The sequence below is a fragment of the Hypanus sabinus genome, chromosome 30 (assembly GCF_030144855.1).
Source record: "Hypanus sabinus isolate sHypSab1 chromosome 30, sHypSab1.hap1, whole genome shotgun sequence".
Lineage (NCBI taxonomy): Eukaryota > Metazoa > Chordata > Chondrichthyes > Myliobatiformes > Dasyatidae > Hypanus > Hypanus sabinus.
The window spans coordinates 32457834-32481241 of record NC_082735.1 but is presented as its reverse complement, the minus strand read 5'-3'; the positions used below and the strand labels follow the sequence as shown (position 1 = coordinate 32481241).

At 41.2% G+C, this 23408-nt stretch overlaps 1 protein-coding gene across 1 annotated transcript; it reads left to right on the top strand.

Annotated features, from left to right (window-relative positions):
- The first annotated feature begins 1433 nt into the window (after nucleotides 1–1433).
- On the top strand, nucleotides 1434–22384 carry LOC132383337 (collagen alpha-2(VIII) chain-like). Its single transcript, XM_059954239.1, has 2 exons — nucleotides 1434–1500; nucleotides 20807–22384. The coding sequence occupies exons 1-2, from the start codon at nucleotides 1434–1436 to the stop codon at nucleotides 22150–22152; spliced, it is 1413 nt and encodes a 470-aa protein (XP_059810222.1). The 3' UTR covers nucleotides 22153–22384.
- The last annotated feature ends 1024 nt before the right edge of the window (nucleotides 22385–23408 follow it).

Below are 23408 nucleotides of genomic sequence, written 5' to 3'. Positions count from 1 at the left end.
TATATATACATATTATTATACATATATTATACATTTTATACAATTTTACGTATATTTCATATATACTAATAAACAGTAATAATTAAACTGAGTAGTGAAACATGTCCTCATGATTTTCACAATCACCAAAGGAAAAGAAATATAACATTTCACATACTTCACATATTTAACAATGAAATAAAATATAAACTCATCAGAAAATAAAACCGTAGAAGCACTCAACAACACACAGCTATTTCAAAATGACAGTGCACCTTGACGTCCACGAAACTCCAATAAAGATTTCCACACATCTTCAAATTCTCCTGCCCTTCCTCTGTTTATGTAAGTCAGTCTCTCCAATACAATACAAGGTGCCATCTCCTTCCCCCATACATGTATCAAAGGTATATCCATTTTTCTCCGAGATAAAGCTATCATCCTCCTGGCCTGCAGGAGTCCAAAGTCAACTAAAGTTGACTGTTTTGAACTAACAGTAAAGTTCTTTGGATATATACCTAGTACACAGATTTTTGCTTGGTGAGGTACCTTTACTCCAACAATCTCAGATACGATTGTTTTCCAAGGCAGCGACGGAGCTGGCCATCTTACCCAGGCGGTCACCTATACTGACCAGATTGGATCCAAACTCAGAACGAAGTAACTTTAGTTCAGCTAGCACCGCCGTTAGCTCCGCCATGTTACTAGTAGCTTCCTCGGCTTGCTCTGTCGGTGGAGTGTTAATTTTCAGTTTTTGGGAGCCGCGTCTTTGGGTGAAAATATCACAGTCCTTGATTGTAGTCGTTTTTGACATAGTCCGAGTTCAGTTGGTATTGTTAACCTAGGGTTTTAAAGTTGTTTCGTGTGATGTTGTACGTTAAGCTGCCATCTTGGGTTGGGTATTGGATGTTTTCTTTGAGTGTGTTTCATGGTGTTTCTTTGTTTACTGGCTGCCTGTGGGAAGACAAATTTCAGGGTTGTATACTGCATACATACTTTGATAATAAATGTATTTTGAATCTTCGAATCTTTAACAGGACATCCAGATGTTATTTTCTTGGTTGCCTGCCAAACATCAGTAAGGCAACATTGTCGAAGCCCCACACTTGAAGGTATCAAATCTTAATTAATTTGAGGTGTATGTATCTAAATGAAAGATTGGTAACTTGCAGATGTAGAAGGGCCATTTAATATCTAGGAGTAAGTGGCTTGCTATGAGGCTGGTGTAGCTGATATAAGTTACTTGGACTTCAGTAAATATTGAACAAGATCCCACATAGAAGGCAGATCCAAAATGCCCTGTGGGATGGAGGGCAACTTGGTAAATAAGATCTGATTTTGTTTGGTGGTCAAGGAACAGATTTGTGAGCGAAAGCCAGTGCCCAGTAGCGTACTACTGGGATCTGCGCTGGAGACTCACTGCCTGCACATCTAACTATCTAGATGTAGGAGACATGATTTGTAAGCCTGCTAACGTAGCTGATAACGAGGAGGGTAGTGCTCAGCTACAGAACAGTATTGGTAAGCTGGGCAGAGAAGTGGCAGACGGAATTTATTCGAGAACTGGGAGGCAATGTATTTCTGGAGGACAAATAATGTTAGAGTATACACAACAAAGGGTGGGATCCTAGGCAGCACTCAAGAAAAGTGCAATGATAAACAGAAGCAAAGGTTTAAAAAAGGATAAGATGACATTAAATGTATATTTGCTTTCATTAGCTAGGGCACAGAATATAAAAGGAAGGAAGTTAATGTCACAAGTAAATACATCATTAGTTTGCACATGGTTGAAGTAGTTAGTGTTTAACTGAGTGTACTGTCTTGCGTTGACCCTAAATACATTGTGTCACCCCAAGTTGTCTTCTTTTTCATAGGCAGTTCCTTGGGATTGAGGATGGCTCTTTTCTAGTCCGGTTTTGTGGGTTCAGAGATGGCTCGTAGCCCAGTGGGGGAACTACTGACTCTTACATCGATGAGGTAGATAGATCAGAGGTTCCCAACCTGGGGTCCACAGACTTCTCGGTTAATGGTAGGCGTCCGTAGCGTAAAAGAGGTTGGGAACCCCTGGGATAGATGATAGTCAATGGCGAAGGCAAGTAGGTAGTTTCTGATAGCTGTTACGCTAACGATGTTGGAAATCATCTTTAGTGAGCAGAGTGAAGTTCAGATACCAGTAAATGATGTGGCTGAATGGCTTTGCCCATAAAAGCCAAATCAACCTCTCTGAACATCAACTAAACGTTAGTCTTGATCTGCATCTGTTTAGGATCTTGGTTAAGGAATTCTTAAACCTGATTATTCCGTTCGTGCGGGGTGTTTCTTTTTGTAAGCATTCAGAGGATTTAGCAAATGCTTTCAACTTCACACTTCCTTGCAAAGTCAATAGAGTTTTAGAGACATAGAGTCATAGGAAAGTACAGCACAGAAACAGGCCTTTCAGCCTAACTAGTCCATGCTGAACCATTTAAACTGCCTACTCCCATCGACCTGCACCGGGACCATAGCCCTCTGTACCCCTACCATCCAGGTACCTATCCAAACTTCTCTTAAACATTGAAATTGAGCTCTCATGCATCACTTGTGCTGGCAACTCATTCCACACTCTCACGACCCTCTGAGTGAAGAAGTTTCCCTCATGTTCCTCTTAAATTTTGCACCTTTCACCCTTAACCCATAACCTCTGATTGCATTGCCATCCAACCTCAGTGGAAAAAGCCTGCTTGCATTTGCCCTGTCTATACCCCTTATTTTGTACACCTCCATCAAATCTCCTCTCAATCTTCTACGTTCCAAGGAATAAGGTCTTAACCTATTCAGTCTTTCCTTCTAACTCAGGTCTTCCAGACCCAGCTACATCTTTGTATTAAAATGATTAAAGTGTATTAAAATTCATTTGGTCTTCAGTTACCCTTGAGATTTATACTTTGTTTGCACTGAAGTGACATTTTAATGAACTATATAAAAATCTATAAAAATAGAACTCAAGTTTAAATACTTTTAAATAACCTTCCTATCACCTCCTCCAGCATCCCCTTCTCTTTCTGTTTCTCCTATGGTCCAATCCCCTCTCCTATCAGATCCCTTCCTTTCCAGCCTTTCCTACCCACCCAACTTCACCTATCACCTTCCAGACATCCTCCTGTCCCTCTTTCTCACCTTTTTGTTCTGTTTTCTTTCCCCTTCCTTTCCAGTCCCGATGAAGGGTCTCAGCTCAAAATGTTGACTGTTTACTCTTTTTATGGGTGCTGTCTGGCCTGCTGATTTCCTCCAGCATTTTTTTTTTGTGTGTGTTGCTTTGGATTTCCAGCCTCTGCAGAATCTCTGGTGTTTAATATTTTTAAATAGTCTGCGTTTTCATATTTGGGATTTTATAAGATGGAGATAATGACTCAAATAAAGTCATCCGTGCCAAGTCTCCCCACAGTGAGCACTTGAGTGTGTGTTGGGTGTAGTAGACGAGCCTTTGCTTCACGTTGTTAACTCACTTCAACGGTGCTCAGACCCGAGAAACAACTTCAGAGCTGTTCAACATTGGGTGGATGTGTGACAAATCTTGTTGTGCAGTATCAGCAACAAAAACAGTCAAACCTAACTTATGAGACAACTTTTGCTTCTGTTTTAACTTCGGAGGTGACTCTCAGTAAGTCTCCAAGTGGCTTGTCTGTTTACATCGGAGATGTCTCTCCATTTAAGAACTTGCAAGGGACGTACAAGATGTTTTTCTTTGCTGTTACTATTTATGAAACGAAGTGTTTGCCATTCTGCCATAGTTACAAGAAAATAATCAACAGCTTTATTTTAGTTGTACAAATCTGTTACATTTTTATTGCAAGTGGTTTAGGAAAATGAAATATGCTTCTTGTTCTCAAATCGTGTTATGGTTAACTTTGGTTGTTGTGATTCCAAACTTTATTTAGTATCTAATGGTAGGATGTGAAGGCCAAGTCTTTATGGATGTTTAAGGCAGAGATTGATAGATTTGTGTTTATTCAGGGCATGAGGGGATACGGGGAGGAGCGAGGGATTGGGGCTGAGAGAAATGGATCAGCCATGATTAAAAGGCGGAGCAGATTCGATAGGCCATATGACCTAATTCTGTACCTATATCTTATTGTCTTATGGAGAACTACTGAGAAATGTTTACCAGGGGTTTCTAAACTGGGGTCCATGGACCTCTTGCTTAGGGGATCCTTGGCCTACACCAATTATCACCTCATGCTTTTTGATTGCATTGGTTGTTTATGAACACGGGCTCCTTCCCACTGACTGACTTGACTGACGATCTTAGGGAGCACTTAGAGACAAACACATACGAGTCTCTCTGGACAAGGCCAACAAGTTTCCTTCTTTGAAGAACTTCTCAAAGTTCGAAGTGAATTTATTATCAAAGCATGTACAGGTGTCCCCTGTTTAACAAATGTTCACTTTACACCACCTCACTTTTACAGAAGACCTACATTAGTAAACTGCTTTTGCATCACAAAGAGGATTTTCGCTTCTATGGAAATTTTTTCCCAGATAAATTAATGGTTCTTCACTTTATGCCATTTCGGCTTAAGACAGGTTTCATAGGAAACGTTGAGAGGAGTGAGTGTGGTTTTATCTCTGGTTCAGGACCTGATGGTTGTAGGGTGACAGCTGTCCCTGAACCTGATGATGCATGACCTAAAGATCCCTTACCTTCTGCCTGATCTGAGAAGAGAGCATGGTCTGGATGATGGGGGTTCTTGATGATGTGACATAATCAGACGGAACGTCAGATTTAATTTCAAAGCTTTTTAGGGTACCTTCACTGTATAAGTGAGTAGTTCTCAATGAGATTTAGATAATTCCCTTCACAGACGTTTACCCATACTAATATTGTAATCCAATTAAAAAGGAAGTCAAATAAGTTGGCTAGGAATCAGAGAAAAACACAATTTTACCCTACAAGACGTAAAACAAATAAACCAGTCGACTGGAAGGCAAACTTGTTTCCATTGTGCATTCTCTATGGTGTGTATACCACTTGTGGAATTTAGGACAATAAAACTAAATTTGACTTTTATTAAGTTTGGCTAAGGACATGATAGAAACAAGGAATAGACGTGAACTTCTGACTCATGTCCTCTAAGAAAGGGTTCACGGACCCCTCAGTTAATGCTGGTGGTCCGTGGCATTAAAAAAAGGTTAGGAAGAAAAGCACGGAACTTAGTACAGAAAGTGCTGCAGTTTCAATGTCATAATGGAAATGAAAACCATCGTTTCAACAATGAATGGTTAATCCTAAAAAAACTTGCATTGGGCAGGCGAAAAATCTACTCCTGTGGACTGGCTTAAATATACACTCAGTGGCCACTTTATTGGATACCTCCTGAACCTAATAAAGGGGCCAGTAAGTGTACGTTCATGATCTTCTGCTGCTGCAGCTGATCCACTTCAAGGTTTGACATGTTATGCATTCAGAGATGCTCTTCTGCACGTCACAGTTATACAGCATGGTTATTTGAACTACTGTCGACTTGAAATTCCTTGAAAGTGGTGTCACAGGTAGATATGGTTGTAAAGAAAGCTTTTGGTACATTGGCCTTTGTAAATCAATGTATTGAGTACAAGAGATGGGATGTTACGTTGCAGTTGTACAAGACATTGGTGAGGTCTAATTTGGAGTATTGTGTGCAGTTTTGGTCACCTACCTACAGGAAAGATTTACTAATGTTGAAAGTGTCCAGAGAAAATTTACAAGGATTGCTGGCACTTGAAGACCTGAGTTATATGGGAAGTTTGAATAGGTTAGGACTTTATTCCCTGGAACATAGAAGATAGAGGGGAGATTTGACAGAGTTATACAAAATTACGAGGAGTATAGACAGGGTAAATGCAAAGCAGGCTTTTTCCACTGAGGTTGGGTGATACTAGAACTGGAGGCCATGGGTTAAAGGTGAAAGGTTAAGGGCAGCATAGGGGGAACTTCTTCACTCAGAGGGCAGTGAGAGTATGGAATGAGCTGCCAGCCCAGTGGTGAATGCAGGGTCAACTTCAACATTTAAGAGAAATTTGGATAGCTATGCGGTTGGGAGGGGTATGGAGGGTAGTGGTCCAGGTACAGTTCAATGGGCCTATGCAGTTTAAATGGTTTGGCATGGACTAGAAGTGCCGAAGGGCAAGTTTCTGTGCTGTAGTGTTCTAAGACTCTAAAAGACTTGACTTCAGGAGTATTACATGAGATAGTGCAGAAGTTTTATGGTTTATCAGGAAAAATAATAATAAAGGCAGCTGTTCTGTCTGGCTTGAGCTGTACATCAAGCCTGTGAGTCATTTACTGCTGCCCACATTGAAGGGATGGAAATGTTCTTCCAACAACATACCCAAGGTGAGAAATTATATTCAGAATACACAGGCATTGAACTCTTCATAAAAAGTTTAAAGTAAGTTTTATTATTAAAGTACATATATGTCACCATATACAACCTTGAGATTCATTTTCATGTGGACATACTCAACAAATCTATAGATTAGTAACTATAACAGTACCAATGAAAGACTTCCCAACTAGGGCATTCAACCAGAGTGCAGAAGACAATAAACTGTAGAAATGCAAATATAAATAATTAGCAATAAGTATTGAGAACTTGAGATGAAAAGTCCCTGAACTTGCGTCCATAGATTGTGGGAACATTTCAATAATGGGGCAAGTGAAGTTGAGTGAAGTTCTCCCCTTTGGTTCAAGAGCCTGATGGTTGAGACTATGACCTGGGTGGTGGGGATCTGCAGAGAGAGAGTGAATGAAACCTATTTTTATAAGAGCAATGGGTTCTGAGGCCCAGCTCACTTACTGATCTGGTAGACCCTGTAGGCGAAAGTGTTGCCTTCACAGAAGTGGTACAGGATTGAAGGATTACTTCAGTAGGTAATATTTGAGTTACAATCTGAATTAATGGAAAAACATTGGTGATATTGTTGTAACATTGAAAGAGTTCTCCAGCCTAAAAGTTTGACAGTTTTTTGCCTAGCCATTGCAGAATAGAGTTGTGTAATGTTTACATGACATGATCCAGGTAGCCACAGAGGGCCTTGTAATTTGTCTGGCTAGCTTGACTGGAATTTCAAACAAGCTGACAGCAAAATAAAGGATTAAGAGTTTTCTCTATTGCTAGATACAAGGAGTCGGTAAGATGCCGATGTGTTATCTTGCAGCGGCTTCTATGCTTCTATTGTCCTTTATAAATGTATTTTTTTACATTTGTAAGACCATTCTGGACATTAAGAACTTAAAGTACTGCAGGTCTTACCCCATCAGTGAGTTGCTCGTTGACGGAGAAACTGAAGGTGCGGGTCGTGCTGCTGCCTGCGCTAGAGGAGTCGATGCGTGAAGACAGTTTAATAGCAAGTGAACATTTTAGTCGCTTTTCTTGGCCACTTTTAACGTGGAGTGGTGCCAGTCCTTTCCACCGATTTGTTGGCGGGCAGCTGGGGCAGGCGGCTGGGGAGCTGCATGGCCTTGGTCGTAGTAAGGACTAGGTCTCAAGTTGCAGTGTCAGCTGATTACAGTGGCCCAGGAGAGAGGCATTGGAGTCAGTGCCCTCCATGAAAGATGGTGAGGCGTGGCATCCAAGCTGGTGTTGGTGCTGCCCCTGGTGTTCACTCAGCAGATGACAAGCGGTTTTGTGTTCGACTGCAGACGGCTGCAGCGTTCATGGACTCGGTATTAGACTATGTTTTTTGTGTAATTGTATTTTACTTATATCTTATATGTGTTATACGTGCTCTGTGCTGTGTATGACTGTTGGTACTGTGTTTTGCACCTTGGCTCGGAGTAATGCTGTTTCATTTGGCTGTGTTCAGGAGTATTCATCTATGATTGAATAACAACTAAACTTTGACTTGGTATTCTATAGTGCATTTCAGAAAGGTGCATGACAATGTACCTAAGAGAACTGATGATGTTTGAAAAGCAAATATTGATATAATATAGATCCTTTCAGTTTTCTGCTCTTCTTAGTAATTCTTTGATATTTAGAAACTTTTCATTTCATCATATTTGAATGCATCTTCACTTTACTGAATTTTTTTACATGTGCCTAAGATGCTTGCACAGTACTGTATCTATATATTCCTTATTGTAATTTACAGTATATTTTTATGTATTGCACTGTACTGCTGCCGCAAAACAACAAATTTCACAATGTATGTCAATGTAATGTGGAACGGATTTGCTGAGTGAGACAGAAGACACCAATTATGAATAAGCATATTAAACATTTATTTACAAACAGTAAAAGATTTGACCCAACATCTGAGTTCTCCAAGTTACATAAACCACAAAACTAAGTATTCAACAAATCGATACTTAGCTAAGAGTGCGTACCTGGTCACTTCCATGGTGGTTCTGTAAAGTGTGCCCTGGGGACGTTGGAAGGAGTCCGAGCCTCCTGCATTATACCTCTGAGGTGCTTGAAACTGGGCGCTGGTGCTGTGGCACACAAAACAACTAATGGGAAAGGGCTGCCACAGCTTTTAAACATGCCACATGCTACATGGCGGAAGTGGCTTTCGACCCGCTAGGAAGCCAACCCCCAAGTGACAGTCAGGAATACTAAACCAGATTCTGATTCTTAAATGTATGTAACACAACATCCAATTTTGCACTCGGCATTTTCTTATAATTAGCAATGTGCCAGTGCATCTGTCTTAGTATCAGCTTAAGTATAACTGTTGGTGAGAACACCTAGAGAAATCATCCTTACCATGGTATTCGAATTATGCATGCAGGATCTTATATTATCTATGAAAGGTACATGGGTCTTAGTTTAAGCTTTAATCCTAAAGAAAACATGTCAGGAAATGCAGCATCCACTAATACTACACTGAAAGCACAAACGATTCATCTCAAGCTGGGCAGTGTGCTGGAACTGGTCACGGACGCAGAAGCCAAATGTGAATATCAAAGGCATAACTGAGAGTTTCTGTCTAAAGCAAGATTCTAAACCTGAATTAATTCTTTTGGAGGTGGCACAGCTGCCGAGTAAATTGAGATGGCTTTTTTTTTCTTTTTGAAACCAGATCAGCGTTTAATTTATAATAGGTTAAATTATATTTCTTGACATGGACCAGAGCTGCCATTTTACCGAGCCATGAAAGTGTTGATTGGACTAAGTTTTTCCACATGAATAATATGTCTAGCGTACAAGACAAAGGGTTGTTAGAGACATCACAAAATACCTGGGATATATATCCGTGTTGGTACTTGGAGCCCAAATAAATGTTGGCATCATTATAGTTGGTCTGAGACATCACAAAATACCTTGGATAAATATCTATGCTGGTACTTAGTGTTCAAACCAAAGTTAGCATCATTACAATTTTACAGTGGTTGGCCTATTTTCTGTGCACAAGGCAGCAGAAGGTCTGGCATTCCCAGACGGGTCCTTAGCTGACTGCTTCCTACTGAAATTACATCTTGCATCACAGGAGACAATCCAGACAAAAACCATCTCAAAATCAAAGCATGAAGTCTGGGAGAGACATATTCTATAGAATAATATATATGAGAAATAGCTGCTTCTTGGAAGTGTTTACTTGGCCCTTAATAGGGATTGAGATGAAATGTGATTGAGAACAGAATTAAAGGTTGCCAGGGCAACCATGGGTAGATAATAAAATGCCTTATGGTTATATTGAATTTGACACATGGGGAAGAAATCTGTGGAATGCAAGTGGTCACTTTTAAATAACATGGTCTTCAATGCTGGATTACTACCCAGGGAGACATTTCATAGAATGTTTCGATCTTGGATATTTTCCCTGTCAACAATTGAATTCACTTCACTCCTGGGATTCAATTGGGCCAACCCTGACAGCAATTTGTGTTCCATTGAAAGGAATGGGAAAAATGGATTTCTCCCACTAAATTGAAGTTCCTGAGCTATCAATAAAGTTGTAATGTTTGATGAAGATTGGAGACAAGATATGCGCTGCTTATTGCTAAACTATGTTCATGTGTTTCTGAAGTAAGCAGCTCCTTGATATTTTTGCTGCCCTTCAAGACAGCAGCAGAAATAAAAATTCAGTGTCTGTTTAATGAATACTCCAGAGGTTCTTGTTTCTAACGTTTCTGATCTATCTGGTAATATTGCTTTAGTATGAATCCTGACAAATTATATTTGGGATGTTCACCTCCCATCGGAATAAAATGCAAAGTGGGTCAAATTGATAGGCAAGTTAATTAAATCCAGAAAATTCATAAACACGAGATTCTGCAGAGGCTGGAATTCCAAAGTAACACACACAAACTGCAGGAGGAACTCAGCAGGACAGGCACCATCTATGGAGGGAAATTAATGTTTTGGATTGAGGCAATTTATCGGGACTCCCAATGGCATTTTGGAGACACAGATGATTCCGCAGATGCTGGAAATCTTGAGCAACGTACACACAAAATACTGGAGGAACTCAGAAGGTCAGGCAGCATCTATGGAGGGGAATGAACAGTCAATATTTCAGGCTGAGGCCCTTCAAAATTCCTCAAAATTCAAACCTGCTTGTGTTAATCCATCTTTGACATGATAAATAAAGTTTAGAGAGAAACAACAAATGTCTGTGCAGATCTTCCATTAATTCCTCTGTAGGTAACTCTTTTAAAAGTTTCATGCAATGTTTTTATGGTTAAAATTAACATCTTTGTGGACAAAGTGTGGGAAATGGTGTAAAAGTTACAGTTGGGTTATCGCTGAGGTTCTTTGACTCCGGTTGTGAACAAAGCAGAAGAGTCTCAGTTCAATGCCGAAAGCGAACAAATCTCACAAACCATTAACTGCCCAAGTGTGATATCGAGACATACATCCACCGTACATATATCTTGATGTATCTAGATACGGAATTTGCCTTTCAGAAATCAATTCTCATGTTATGTTTTTACCTCAATTGAAGATAGTTTCACAAATGGAGAGTGAAACGCAGTATTCCTGGATCGCTATTAACATAAAATTATCCCTAATCCATTTCACAGAGAAAACAAATCAATACAGAACAATGAAAAGATTAAAAAGACTAAACAAAAATTTGGATCATACAAGGGGTGATTGATAAGGTAGAAGGAGTCAATTTTAGAAAACCTAGCACATTTATTTTTCCTACATTTGCACACTTAGTCCAGCGGTCGTGGAGCATACGGATCCTTCTTTGCAGAAGTCGATGTCGTGGTCCACAGTAGGGGTGATTGATAAGTTTGTGGCCTAAGATAGAAGGAGATGTTATTAACTTCAAACTTTCTACATTTTCACTCAAAGAATTGAACTGTATGTGCATGTAACGAGAGCTGTATAACTCATCTCCTTCTACACTAGGCCACAAACTTATCAATCACCCCTGCTGTGGACCACTTCTACGAAGAAGGGATCTGTATGCTCCATGACCGCTGGACTAAGTGTGTACGTGTAGGAGGGGACTATGTTGAAAAGTAAATGAGCTGGGTTTTCTATTGACTCCTTCTATCTTAAGCCACGAACTTATCTATCACCCCTCGTATAACTGAGTTTAAGAATGTTCTTAAATGATGAAGTTGTCATCGGTATCTGGAATATTATTCTGCTCTAGATCATTTGGAAAATCTTAGCATGTTTCTTTTCATATAAAGGCTCATTCATTCATTATGTGCCGTATCGTATGACATGGGTGATCATGGTATTGACCATGACTGTTCTTCAGAAGTAGTTTACTAAAGAAGTGGTTTGCCATTGCCTTCTTCTGTGTGGTGTCTTTACAAGATGGGTGACCTCAGCCATTACCAATACTCTTCAGAGATTGCCTGCCTGGCGTCAGTGGTTACATAACCAGAACTTGTGATATGTACCAGCTGCTCATACGACCATCCACCACCTGCTCCCACGGCTTCACATGACCCTGATTGGGGGGATAAGCAGGTGCTACGCCTTGCCCAAGGGTATCCTGTGAGGTAGATGAGGGAAGGAAAGTCTTACGCTACTTTTGGTAGAGACATAGCTACACCACCAAAAAATACATGTAAATAGAAACATGAAATATTGGACTTGCTTTTAAAAGTGAGTGATGGGGAAATTTTGTATTCAATAATGTTGGAAAAATTCTGTTAAGGAATGGAATAACCTTGTCGTTGAACTGTCTCATTCTCCCAGCACTGAGATCTCCTAGATGAGGAAACCCACTTCAAGCTCCAAAATTATATCAATATTGAACCAACAGATAAATAATGCATTCCACTTGGACCATAACTGAGAGGCGTCCATCCCATTTGGCAGTACGGTTTCTTCACTCATGGGACATTTTGGAGTAAGGATACGAGTTCTCAGCAATCACGTTTCATTTCAAATAGCTTTCAAGTTTTTCCAGCAATTCCAAAAGTGCAGAAAACCCAGGTTTACAGTTCATTGTATGTTTAAATGATGAGATTCTATGATTTTTCAGGTTACTTAAATAAGCCTCAGTACTATGAAATCTCAGCATCTACTGAACAATTACTGGCTTCCCTAAATTACTTTCAAATCCCTGCACTATTTTAAACTATAATTTCAATTAGTACTGGAGCGAGATCGTGATGCTGAGGCACATCCTAGGATGTGCTGGGACACAGCATCAGTGATGTATCCTGGGGTCATCGGGTGTTTCAACATCAGACACGCTCGTCCAGGCAACCCAGCCAGGGTTGATCAGGCCTTGGCTTGCGTCTCCCAGTAGCGCTGGTTCACGGGTCACACCTCTTGATTCACAGCCACCTGGAGGCTCGCTCAGCAGCCTCTGTGACGGTCCTGATGGCTCTTTTCTTTGCAGCCCCCAGAAATGCCGAGGAGAGAGCAGGTTCTGCAGAGTGAGCAGCCAGCGAAACCTCCACACCCCACCTCTACAGGCTCGCATCGTGCCCTCCACCCCTCTCTCTGACACTGCTCTACCAGCTCCTGGTATTATGCTCAAACACCTCCTCAATCCAGTCTTCCCAGGGAACTGTCAGTTCTACCATGACCACCTGCTCCGAGGTTTCTGACAGAACGACCGTGTCAGGCCTCAGGGATAATGATGATGCAATGAAGTCAGGGAATTTTAATTGCCTGTTAAGTTCGATTTTCAGTTGCCAGTCAGACGCCGTGGTGAGCAAGCCTGCTGGCGATCTGGGCTGAGGATGTGATCGGTCTCCAGCTGTGGCATTTCTGGACTGGTGGAGGCAGATTTCATGAAAAACTAAATAAATAAAAGCTCAGAAAAAAAGGCACTCGAACGTCCATAAACCTGTTCATCATTTATGAGTTAAGGTTGTGTACGGCTGAGTCAGCTGGTGCCATATGTATTCAGGACACAATTAAAGTGGAATTATTCTGAACCAAATTTCACCACGGTATTTTAAATGAAAATGCAAGCAGCATTCAGATCTGAGAACCTTTCCTTCTCTGACATAGCTCTCCAGATTTTTAGGAAGGTCGGACATATTGGCAACAAATCTCATTTATGTTTCTTCCTTTGTACAAAGCCAAAGCCTCAAACATGTCTCGGACGGCCAAAGATGGCTCATAAATAACGAACGTCCATAGCAACCTCTAATGTTTTCCAATTGTTAATCACCTACACTTTTGACTCAATTTTCTACTAGTTGGTAATACAGAGTTTGTCATACATAAATCTTTAAACATTTTACAGCAAGAATAAAACAAAGTAATAAAATTTACTTTCCCTTCTTTCCTGCGCTACGGGCACTCTCAGAGACTACTGGTGAACTGACAATTGTTCATCCCAGTTTGGCAAAAGAATAAACCAGGGAAGGTAGTGCACCCGTGGCTGACAAGGGAAATTAGGGATAGTATCAAGTCCAAAGAAGAAACATATAAATTAGCAAAAAAAAAGCGGCACACCTGAGGACTGGGAGAAACTGTCAGAGACCAGTAGAGGAGGACAAAGGGCTTAATTAGGAAAGGGAAAAAAGGTTCTGAGTGAAAGCTGGCAGGGAACAAAAAAACCGACTGTAAAAGCTTTTATAGATATGTGAAAAGAAAAAGATTGGTCAAGACAAATGTAGGTCCTTTACAGTCAGAAACAGGAGAATTGATCATAGGGAACAAAGACATGGCAGACCAATTGAATAACTACTTTGGTTCTGTCTTCACTAAGGAGGACATAAATAATCTTCCGGAAATAGTAAGGGACCGAGGGTCTAGTGAGATGGAGGAACTGAGGGAAATACATGTTCGTAGGGAAGTGGTGTTCAGTAAATTGAAGGGATTAAAGGCAGATAAATCCCCAGGGCCAGATGGTCTGCAGCCCAGAGTGCTTAAGGAAGTAGCCCAAGAAATAGTGGATGCATTAGTGATAATTTTTCAAAACTCCTTAGATTCTGGATTAGTTCCTGAGGATTGGAGGGTGGCTAATGTAACCCAACTTTTTAAAAAAGGAGGGAGAGAGAAACCGGGAAATTATAGACTGGTTAGTCTGACATCGGTGGTGGGAAAATGCTAGAGTCGGTTATCAAAGATGTGATAACAGCACATTTGGAAAGAGGTGAAATCATCGGACAAAGTCAGCATGGATTTGTGAAAGGAAAATCATGTCTGACGAATCTTACAGAATTTTTTGAAGATGTAACTAGTAGAGTGGATAGGGGAGAACCAGTGGATGTGGTATATTTAGATTTTCAAAAGGCTTTTGACAAGGTCCCACACAGGAGATTAGTGTGGAAAATTAAAGCACATGGTATTGATGTGGATAGAGAATTGGTTGGCAGACAGGAAGCAAAGAGTGGGAGTAAATGGGACCTTTTCAGAATGGCAGGCAGTGACTAGTGGGGTACCGCAAAGCTCAGTGCTGGGACCCCAGTTGTTTACAATATAGATTAATGATTTAGACGAGGGAATTAAATGCAGCATTTCCACGTTTGCGGATGACACAAAGCTGGGCAGTGGTGCCAGCTGTGAGGAGGATGCTAAGAGGATGCAGGGTGACTTGGATAGGTTAGGTGAGTGGACAAATTCATGGTAGATGCAATTTAATGTGGATAAATGTGAGGTTATCCACTTTGGTTGCAAGAACAGGAGAACAGATTATTATCTGAATGGTGGCCTATTAGGAAAAGGGGAAATGCAACGAGACCTGGGTGTCATTGTACACCAGTCATTGAAGGTGGGCATGCAGGTACAGCAGGCGGTGAAAAAGGTAAATGGTATGTTGGCATTCATAGCAAAAGGATTTAAGTACAGGAGCAGGGAGGTTCTACTGCAGTTGTACAAGGCCTTGGTGAGAATATTATGTGCAGTTTTGGTCCCCTAATCTGAGGAAAGACATTCTTGCCATAGAGGGAGTACAGAGAAGGTTCACCAGATTGATTCCTGGGATGACAGGACTTTCATATGAAGAAAGACTGGATCAACAAGGCTTATACTCTCTGGAATTTAGAAGATTGAGGGGGGATCTTATTGAAACGTATAAAATTCTAAAGGTATTAGACAGGCTAGATGCAGGAAGATTGTTTCCAATGTTGGGGAAGTCCAGAACGAGGGGTCACAGTTTAAGGATAAAGGGGAAGCTTTTTAGGACCGAGATGTGGAAAAAGTTCTTCACACAGAGAGTGGTGAATCTGTGAAATTCTGTGCCACAGGAAACAGTTGAGGCTGCTTCATTGGCTATATTTAAGAGGAAGTTAGACATGGCCCTTGTGGCTAAAGGGATTGGGGGTATGGAGAGAAAGCAGGTACAGGGTTCTGAGTTGGATGATCAGCCATGATCATACTGAACGGCGGTGCAGGCTCGAAGGGCCAAATGTCCTACTCCTGCACCTATTTCCTATGTTTCTATGGCGCGCTCTCTGAGAATTAAGATCACATTATGGTTGCGTGGCGGTTAGCACGATGCTATTACCCTGGGCGTTAGAGTTTGGAGTTCAGAGTTCAAACCCTGAAAGGTGTCTCTGTACGCCTTCCCTGTGGAATGTATAGATCCTCTCCGGGTGCTCCGGTTTCCTCCCACAGTCCAAACGCATACCAGGTAGTTGTACATTGTACATTGCCCTGTGATTAGGTTGGGGTTAAATCAGGGTTGTGAGGTGCGGCTGGAGGGTTGGTAGGGCCTATTCCACACTGTAACTCTAGGTCAAATAAAATAAATAATTCTCTGAACCATAACTATGCTTCCTATTTCACTTGCTGTGTTCTCATGGAGTTGGAGTTTTCTGGCATCTAGCTTGAATAGTTCCAAGTGATAATAATTCCAAGCAGTACAGAACCTATGTAACTAAATATTTTATCCTGGATATAGAATTAAAAACTTTATAACCAATTTCTATCAAAAAAAATCCTATTCCCGTATGTAGAAATTAAATTTGTATCAAAAAATGTATTACGGTAGGCACAAAATCAGATTCGGGAAGTAGTTCTCACATTGAATTGTGTGGAGTAAACTACTATCTAGTAGTTTCAAAAGATGTCTGTAAATTTATTCATGTAGCTTCAAGATAGATGTTGTTTACAGATGTCTTTAGCTATAATCAGTACTAGTCAGTTTCCAGCACCATACCATCAATTCCTTAAATAACTTTGCTGCAAAAATTGATCACCAGAAACTATGAACTCATTTGGATCGTAGTTGATGCGGCAGAAAGTTTTCCTGCGAATTCCAATTATAACCAACGTGTCGAGCCACAGGAGAGAAAGGTGAATGGCTTCCTCAGTGCCAGTGGAACTTCTTCTGGCATTTAGGAGGTCACCCATTCATTTGCCAATGTTCAACCACATTTTCAGGTAAAGCCTCTGCACCAATGCAGGCAATAAGCTTAGATACCTAGACGACATTCTTCATCATCATTAAGTGCTGTGTTGTATGCCATAGGCGATTATGGTCTCATGGCCATGATTGTTCTTGGCAAGTTTTTCTACAGAAGCGTTTTGCCATTGCCTTCTTTTGGGCAGTGTCTTTACAAACCCCAACCACGATCAATGTCAGATTGTCTGCTGGTGTCAGTGGTTGCATAACCAGGATTTGTGATAAGCAAACACAAGGAAATCTGCAGATGCCGGAAATTCAAGCAACACACACAAAATGCTGGTGGAACACAGCAGGCCAGGCAGCATCTATAGGAAGAAGTACAGTCGATGTTTTGGGCCGAGACTCTTCGTCAGGACTCATGAAAGGTCTGACGAAGGGTCTCGACCCAAAATGTCGTCTGTACTTCTTCCTATAGATGCTGCCTGGCCTGCTACGTTCCACCAGCATTTTGTGTGCGTTACTTGTGATACACGCCGGCTGCTTATACGACCATCCACCACCTGCTCCCATGGCTACACATGACCCTGATCAGGGGGCTAAGCAGGTGCTGCACCTTGCCCAGGGTGACCTGCAGGCTAGCGGAGAGAAGGAGCACCTTACACCTCCTATAGTAGAGACGTATCTCTGCCCCGCCACCCATCAACAATATTACACACTTTATATTCAAGTTCATCTGCAAACTTGGACATAATGGACATTGTTACACTGCACCGTCCTCCCAGGATAAATGAATGAGCTGCAGGACAGAAGGAGAATGTGGTGGTCCACGTATCTGAGAGCTAAACTGAATGCCTTTCATTGAAAGTTATGAACATTGCAATGTGCAGCTAACACGTCCGTACTGTCCACATTGAGAGATAATATGCTTCCTGCTCTTAATGCAAGTAGCACATCAAGGTCATATAGACTGCACACTTAGAAATACTTAGCCTACTTGTTGGCTAAGTTTCCTTTCAAAGTAGCAGCTCTGTTTGTGTTAATAGATAATGCACCAGTAGGATCTTACAACGGTAAGAAAAGGATTTGCCTTCCCCCTTCCTTGCACCCCTAGCCTTGCATTCCTGAAGACAATCCAAAAATCCAGTTTATTAATGTCTCTGACATTTAGAAACATTTCAAAAAGATTAAATAATTTTAGACATTATTAAAAGTACTTAATCGTTCTAACTACTAGAAATTAGTTCAATGTACACTTCTCCTCAAAGTATGCACTGTATGCCTTGAGACTGGTCTCCTTACAGGCAGCCATGAAACAAAGAACCCAAAATAACCCGTAAAAGAAAACCCAGACAAACACCCAATGTGCAGTTTGAGGGAAAAAACAAATTGTGCAAACATTAAAAGTAAGCAAACAGCATTTAGAACAAAAGTGAGTTACATTAAAACTGAATGATATTAAAATGTTAATAAAGTTATAATCATATAACAACTACAGCACGGAAACAAGCCATCTTGGCCCTTCTAGCCCGTGCCAAATGCTTACTCTCACCTAGTCCCACTGGCCCACACTCAGCCCATAACTCTCCATTCCTTTCCTGTCCATATACCTATCCAATTTTACTTTAAATGACAATACCGAACCTGCCTCTACCACTCCTACTGGACAAACGGGTCACCTACATGTACATTTTTTTAATAAAAGTTGGTGATCTAATTCAACGAGTGGCTCACACTGGGGCTAACATAAAGCTGGTTCTGACTTTGGCTTTTAACTCGCCAAGGTTCTCATTCCCAGCATCACCTGCTGAATCTCAAAATAAATAAATAAAAATATAATATTGAGGATGGGAAAGGCACTTTATCAATGTAGGGTTTTCACTCTAATTTGAACATAATTTAATGCAATAAGATTTGTACTTCTGCGATTTGACAGAAATTTCCCTTTATTTCTTCAGTGGCTGAAGAGCTTTGTGCAATTGAGCTCTGCCCCATTGTGGCAGATACTTGAATTGCAATCAATGGATCACTGCAAGCTAGTTTCAGAAAGTTATAGGGGTTACTTTTCATATTTAATTTCAACTGGTATTGCACTTAAACTACTTAATTTAGTTCTTCTTTTACTGATGTTCAACTTTTCAAGCATTGCTTTCCAGTCATTAGGTCAAATTTTTGGGCCCCTGTACAAAGTTCTTTGTTAGCAACAAATTACCTTTGAGCTATATTGTGTAATGCCCTGGTTCATAGTTTTTACTATTATGCTGTATGTATTTCATTTTGTGCTGTTCTGTGCGGGCTGCTTGTTTGCAGCTTATGTTCAGGTTAATGCTGAAGATAAGAGCGAGGAGAAATGTGTGCCATCCAGTTAGGATGGTCTGGTTAAGGGGAGGTTTCTCTGGTGAGGGACTCTAAGGCTGAGCTTGGAGCTTTTGTTCGAGAGGAGATGAAAAGAGAAGACACTGGGGAGGACTGGTCGTAGCATATGATCCAGTGGGAGACCCGTTTGTTCGAGATGGGTTGCAAGCGACGTTCGGAAGGTCGTTTGTGCTTCCATGTTGACCGAGGGCCCAGTGCATGAGGGACAGAGAAGTTCAAGATGAGCTCCAATTTGTGCACGTTTGACTGTTTCCATCTCCCTGCTTTTGACCAGTCTTCCTCTCCCTCTCACCCGCTGCTGTTGGAGGAACGTGTAGGGGTCTTGGGATCCACACTGCCAGGACTGGTCCACATTGTGGCAAGTCAATGGACCTACTCTGGGGGACTTTGAGGTTCATATTGCATGTGTTACTGGATTCTAATTACTCTTTTTTTTGGTTATTTTTGAGTGGTTTGACCGGGATAATCGATGCAGACTGGGGCGGTTGGTCCTGCAGGACAATGGTCCTGCCACCTGCATTAGCTAGCGGTTGGGGGCAGAACTGAGCTAAACTGAATACTGCTGGACTCCTAGTTGAATGTTTGATACTCTACCTGTTGTCCGCTTGCTTCTTGGCATTTGCCATTTGTTCTCTTTTTTCGAGCATTGGCTGTTTGGTATGTTCTTGAACGGGTTTCCATGGTGTTTCTTTGTTTCATGGCTGCCCGCGGGAGGACAAATCTCAGACTTGTATTCTGTATACATACCTTGATAATAAATGTACATTGAATCTTTGATTCTTGAATTGTTAGATTTTGTTAGTGTTATAATGTGAGTATTATTAAAAGTAAGTTAATACTAATCGGGAAGCTGTTGGTAACAGGAGGCAGGTTCCGGGGTCAGCGGGGTTTTAACTCCCGGTGTGCATTGTATATAGTTCCACCACCCATGCCGCACGAGGTACCCGAAAGCCTCTGTATTATAAATATCATTTGCCGTCCCAGATAAAGATGTTCTTTTGGCCATAAAATTGTCGAGTGGTCCTTTTGTAAAGTAGAAGTTACCACATATTTTTGGTGACGAGGATAGAAGTTGCCACAGTTAGTACATCTTACGATTCCTTTAAAAATTTTAAGGTCAAAGGCAGGTTCATTGAGTTTGTTTGCATGTAAAATTATATCTATACTATTCAGGCAGGAAACTTGTGAAACGTTTTGCAACAGCAAGTTAGTATGTCAATGGGATTAATGAAAGTCCCGTGTTGTCTTCATATCTGTTCTATATATTTATAAACACCTTGTGCTAAAATCAGGAATTAAGCATTAACAAAGGCAGCATTTTGTAGTGGGCAATGAAACCATAAATGAATTTTGAAGTTCTGTTAAAATGAATATAAAAATAACTTTACAAAATAGTGTTATCAGCATATTTCATGGCACTAGGGTCTAAACAAAATCATGTTTAATGGTTTATTCAATGGGGAAAGACATGCTGGGGGAGTGGTTGTTGAAGTATATGGGATTCTAGGATTCACTGGGGCACAGGTTAGAAACATAGTAAAAGTACGTTGAACTTGATTGCTATATGGTTAGAATGGAAAATATAGGGTGGTCCTCTTCATAAGGAAGACAGATAAGAGGAGATTTGATAGAGGTCCACAAGATTTAAAAATTGATCTCATTATTTCAATGCCACAGGAAGATTAAAAATTTGGGCATAGGATCCAAGAGGGAAAGTTTTTTTTTAATTCTAGAGAGTACTTAGAAATGTATTGCCGGTAAGGCCTGTGGAAGCCTTCTGTCAGTCCTGGTCCTCAGGGTCCTGCAGGGAAGCCAGGATTGGACGGCATAGGAAAACCAGGTCAAGATGGATTAACAGGTAAGCCAGGAGCTGCAGGGTATAAAGGTGAGCCTGGACCACCAGGTGCGAGGGGTTTGCCTGGAGTTCCAGGGTATGAAAAACTAGGAATGAATGGAATAAAAGGCCAGCGAGGGCCTCCTGGTGCACCAGGTGCTCCAGGACCCAAGGGTGAACCAGGTGTAAATGGTTTACGTGGTGAACCAGGTTTTAAGGGTGAACAAGGTTATCCAGGGCCAATGGGATCCAAGGGTTTAATGGGAAAGCATGGTCTACCAGGACCTGAAGGTAAAATTGGGCTTACTGGGCCTCCAGGGCCAAAAGGAAGACAAGGGGATCAGGGATATAGTGGTGTACCTGGAAAATCTGGTATACCTGGGGAAAGGGGTTTACCAGGACTTCCAGGAGCACCAGGTAAAATTGGTCCGAAAGGAGACTTTGGACATACAGGGGCTCCTGGGATACCAGGATTAGCAGGTCCTATAGGACCCAAAGGTGAACCAGGGCAAAATGGACAACCAGGGCCCAGAGGCTCTTCAGGAATTCCAGGTATGCAGGGGGCTACAGGACCTAGAGGACCAATGGGTTTACCTGGTCCCAGAGGAGAATCAGGGCCTCCAGGCTTACCAGGAGAAGGAAAATTAGGAGTACCAGGAACTACAGGACCAATGGGCCCAATGGGACACCCTGGTATTCCAGGTAGGATGGGAGCTCAAGGCCTGCCTGGACCTCCAGGCCCACTGGGCCCACCCGGGATCATCGTTAATGGGGAAACAACAGGTATTGCTAGCCTGCAAGTAAATGGTGGTGTGGATGGTGCCTCAATACCAGTAAACGGAAAGCCAAAATATGAAAGAGGAGAAATTTCTGCACACGTAGTTCCAGCTTTCACTGCAATCCTTACCAAGTCATTTCCACCTTCAGGGGTTCCCATTAAGTTTGATAGGATTTTGTATAATGGACAACATGGTTACAATCCAGCAACCGGGCTATTCACGTGTCAAGTTCCCGGTGTCTACTACTTTGCTTATCACGTGCATATAAAGGGAACCAGTATCTGGGTGGCACTGTACAAGAATAATGTTCCTGCAATGTACACGTATGATGAATATAAGAAAGGATACCTTGATCAAGCATCAGGGAGTGCAGTTCTGGAACTCAGAGAGCATGATCAGGTGTGGATCCAGATGCCGTCAAACCAAGCCAATGGTTTATATTCCACCGATTACATCCATTCCTCATTCTCAGGATTCCTACTTTGCCCAACATAACGATGATCAACTTGAATTAGCGGATTTATATATTGTGTAGTAATTAACTGTATCAAGAGGGACACTGGGAACACACACACACACACGTACTATTTGTTGCTACCATTTTCCAGTATAAAAGAAAAGCCTCTGGATGAAAATCGGCGTAGTATAACAACCACAAACATCAGACCTTTTCCCTAGTGACTGCACATTTTCAGCTTACGCCATAAGGGACAAAATGTGGAACTGTTTTTTTTAATGGTCAGTTAGAGGGAAAAGTTTTGTCAATGAAAGTTGATATGATGTACGTGACACTTGTATTCCCTGTGGAACTTTTGAGTAATGTTCTGCGTAAGGAAGCATTTCTTGTTCTTTCTTCACATTTATACCATTGACAGAAACAATCTATCAATATTACGCAGTTGTATATTAATTATTATAATCATATCTTTTAAGTGCAATACATGATTAGTGGTGTTCCATTGTGAATTCTGACAACTGTGTACACTGTATACTTACTGAGAATTAAAACTTTGAGGAATGGTATAATCGCCACTGCAACTTGCTTGAATTTTAAATTTCAATTTAATTTGTAGTAATGTTTTGCTGACTAGAAGAAGGCTGAAGGATAAATGATGTAGTGCAAGTAAATGTCTCTTTTGTACTGGTTAGGTTTTATGTATTTTAAATTATCTTAGTACCCTGAGATATTCACGAACGTTAATTGAGTTGGATTAAAGGGTAAGAAATGTTGAACTGTACAGGAACTATTTTGTGCTCAAGTCTCAGGATTGGGATTTGAATCAGAATATTCTGACTCAGAGAGTGCTGTTCATTGGCTAATGCCCAAATCAGAATGTGGTGTACCCCAACATTTCACCAACTGATGAGACCATGCAGGAATTCATCCATTATCTGTCATTCCCTCTAATGAGATACTAAATGATCCCAGCTGATGTGATCTCAGAATAGTTACATGCAATGAATGACCTCTTTCTAGATCATAAATTGTTATGACTTTAACATATTGAAGACGTCTCTGGGACAGATGTAGTGTAGTTACTCGGTAATTTAATTCAGTTTGCTGGCAGCTAGAGTGCTGCACGTACATACGCCACTATTTTTCAAACTGGCAAAGACTGTGAAATGTTTAGTCTTTTAAAGCACATCACACAACAGCCTTGATGAGAACCCATTCCAGAGCCCAGAGGGAAAAGCACTTGGAGCAAAGGGCCATTGGATTGCAATTATAGTGGATCCTTCAATGGTTTATA

Excerpts from the sequence above, each read along its gene's own strand:
- LOC132383337 (XM_059954239.1), top strand. The coding sequence starts at position 1,434 with ATGATTTGTAAGCCTGCTAACGTAGCTGATAACGAGGAGGGTAGTGCT. Across the intron at positions 1,501-20,806 it reads TCAGCTACAGAACAGTATTG|GCCTGTGGAAGCCTTCTGTC; the intron begins GTAAGCTGGGCA and ends ATTGCCGGTAAG.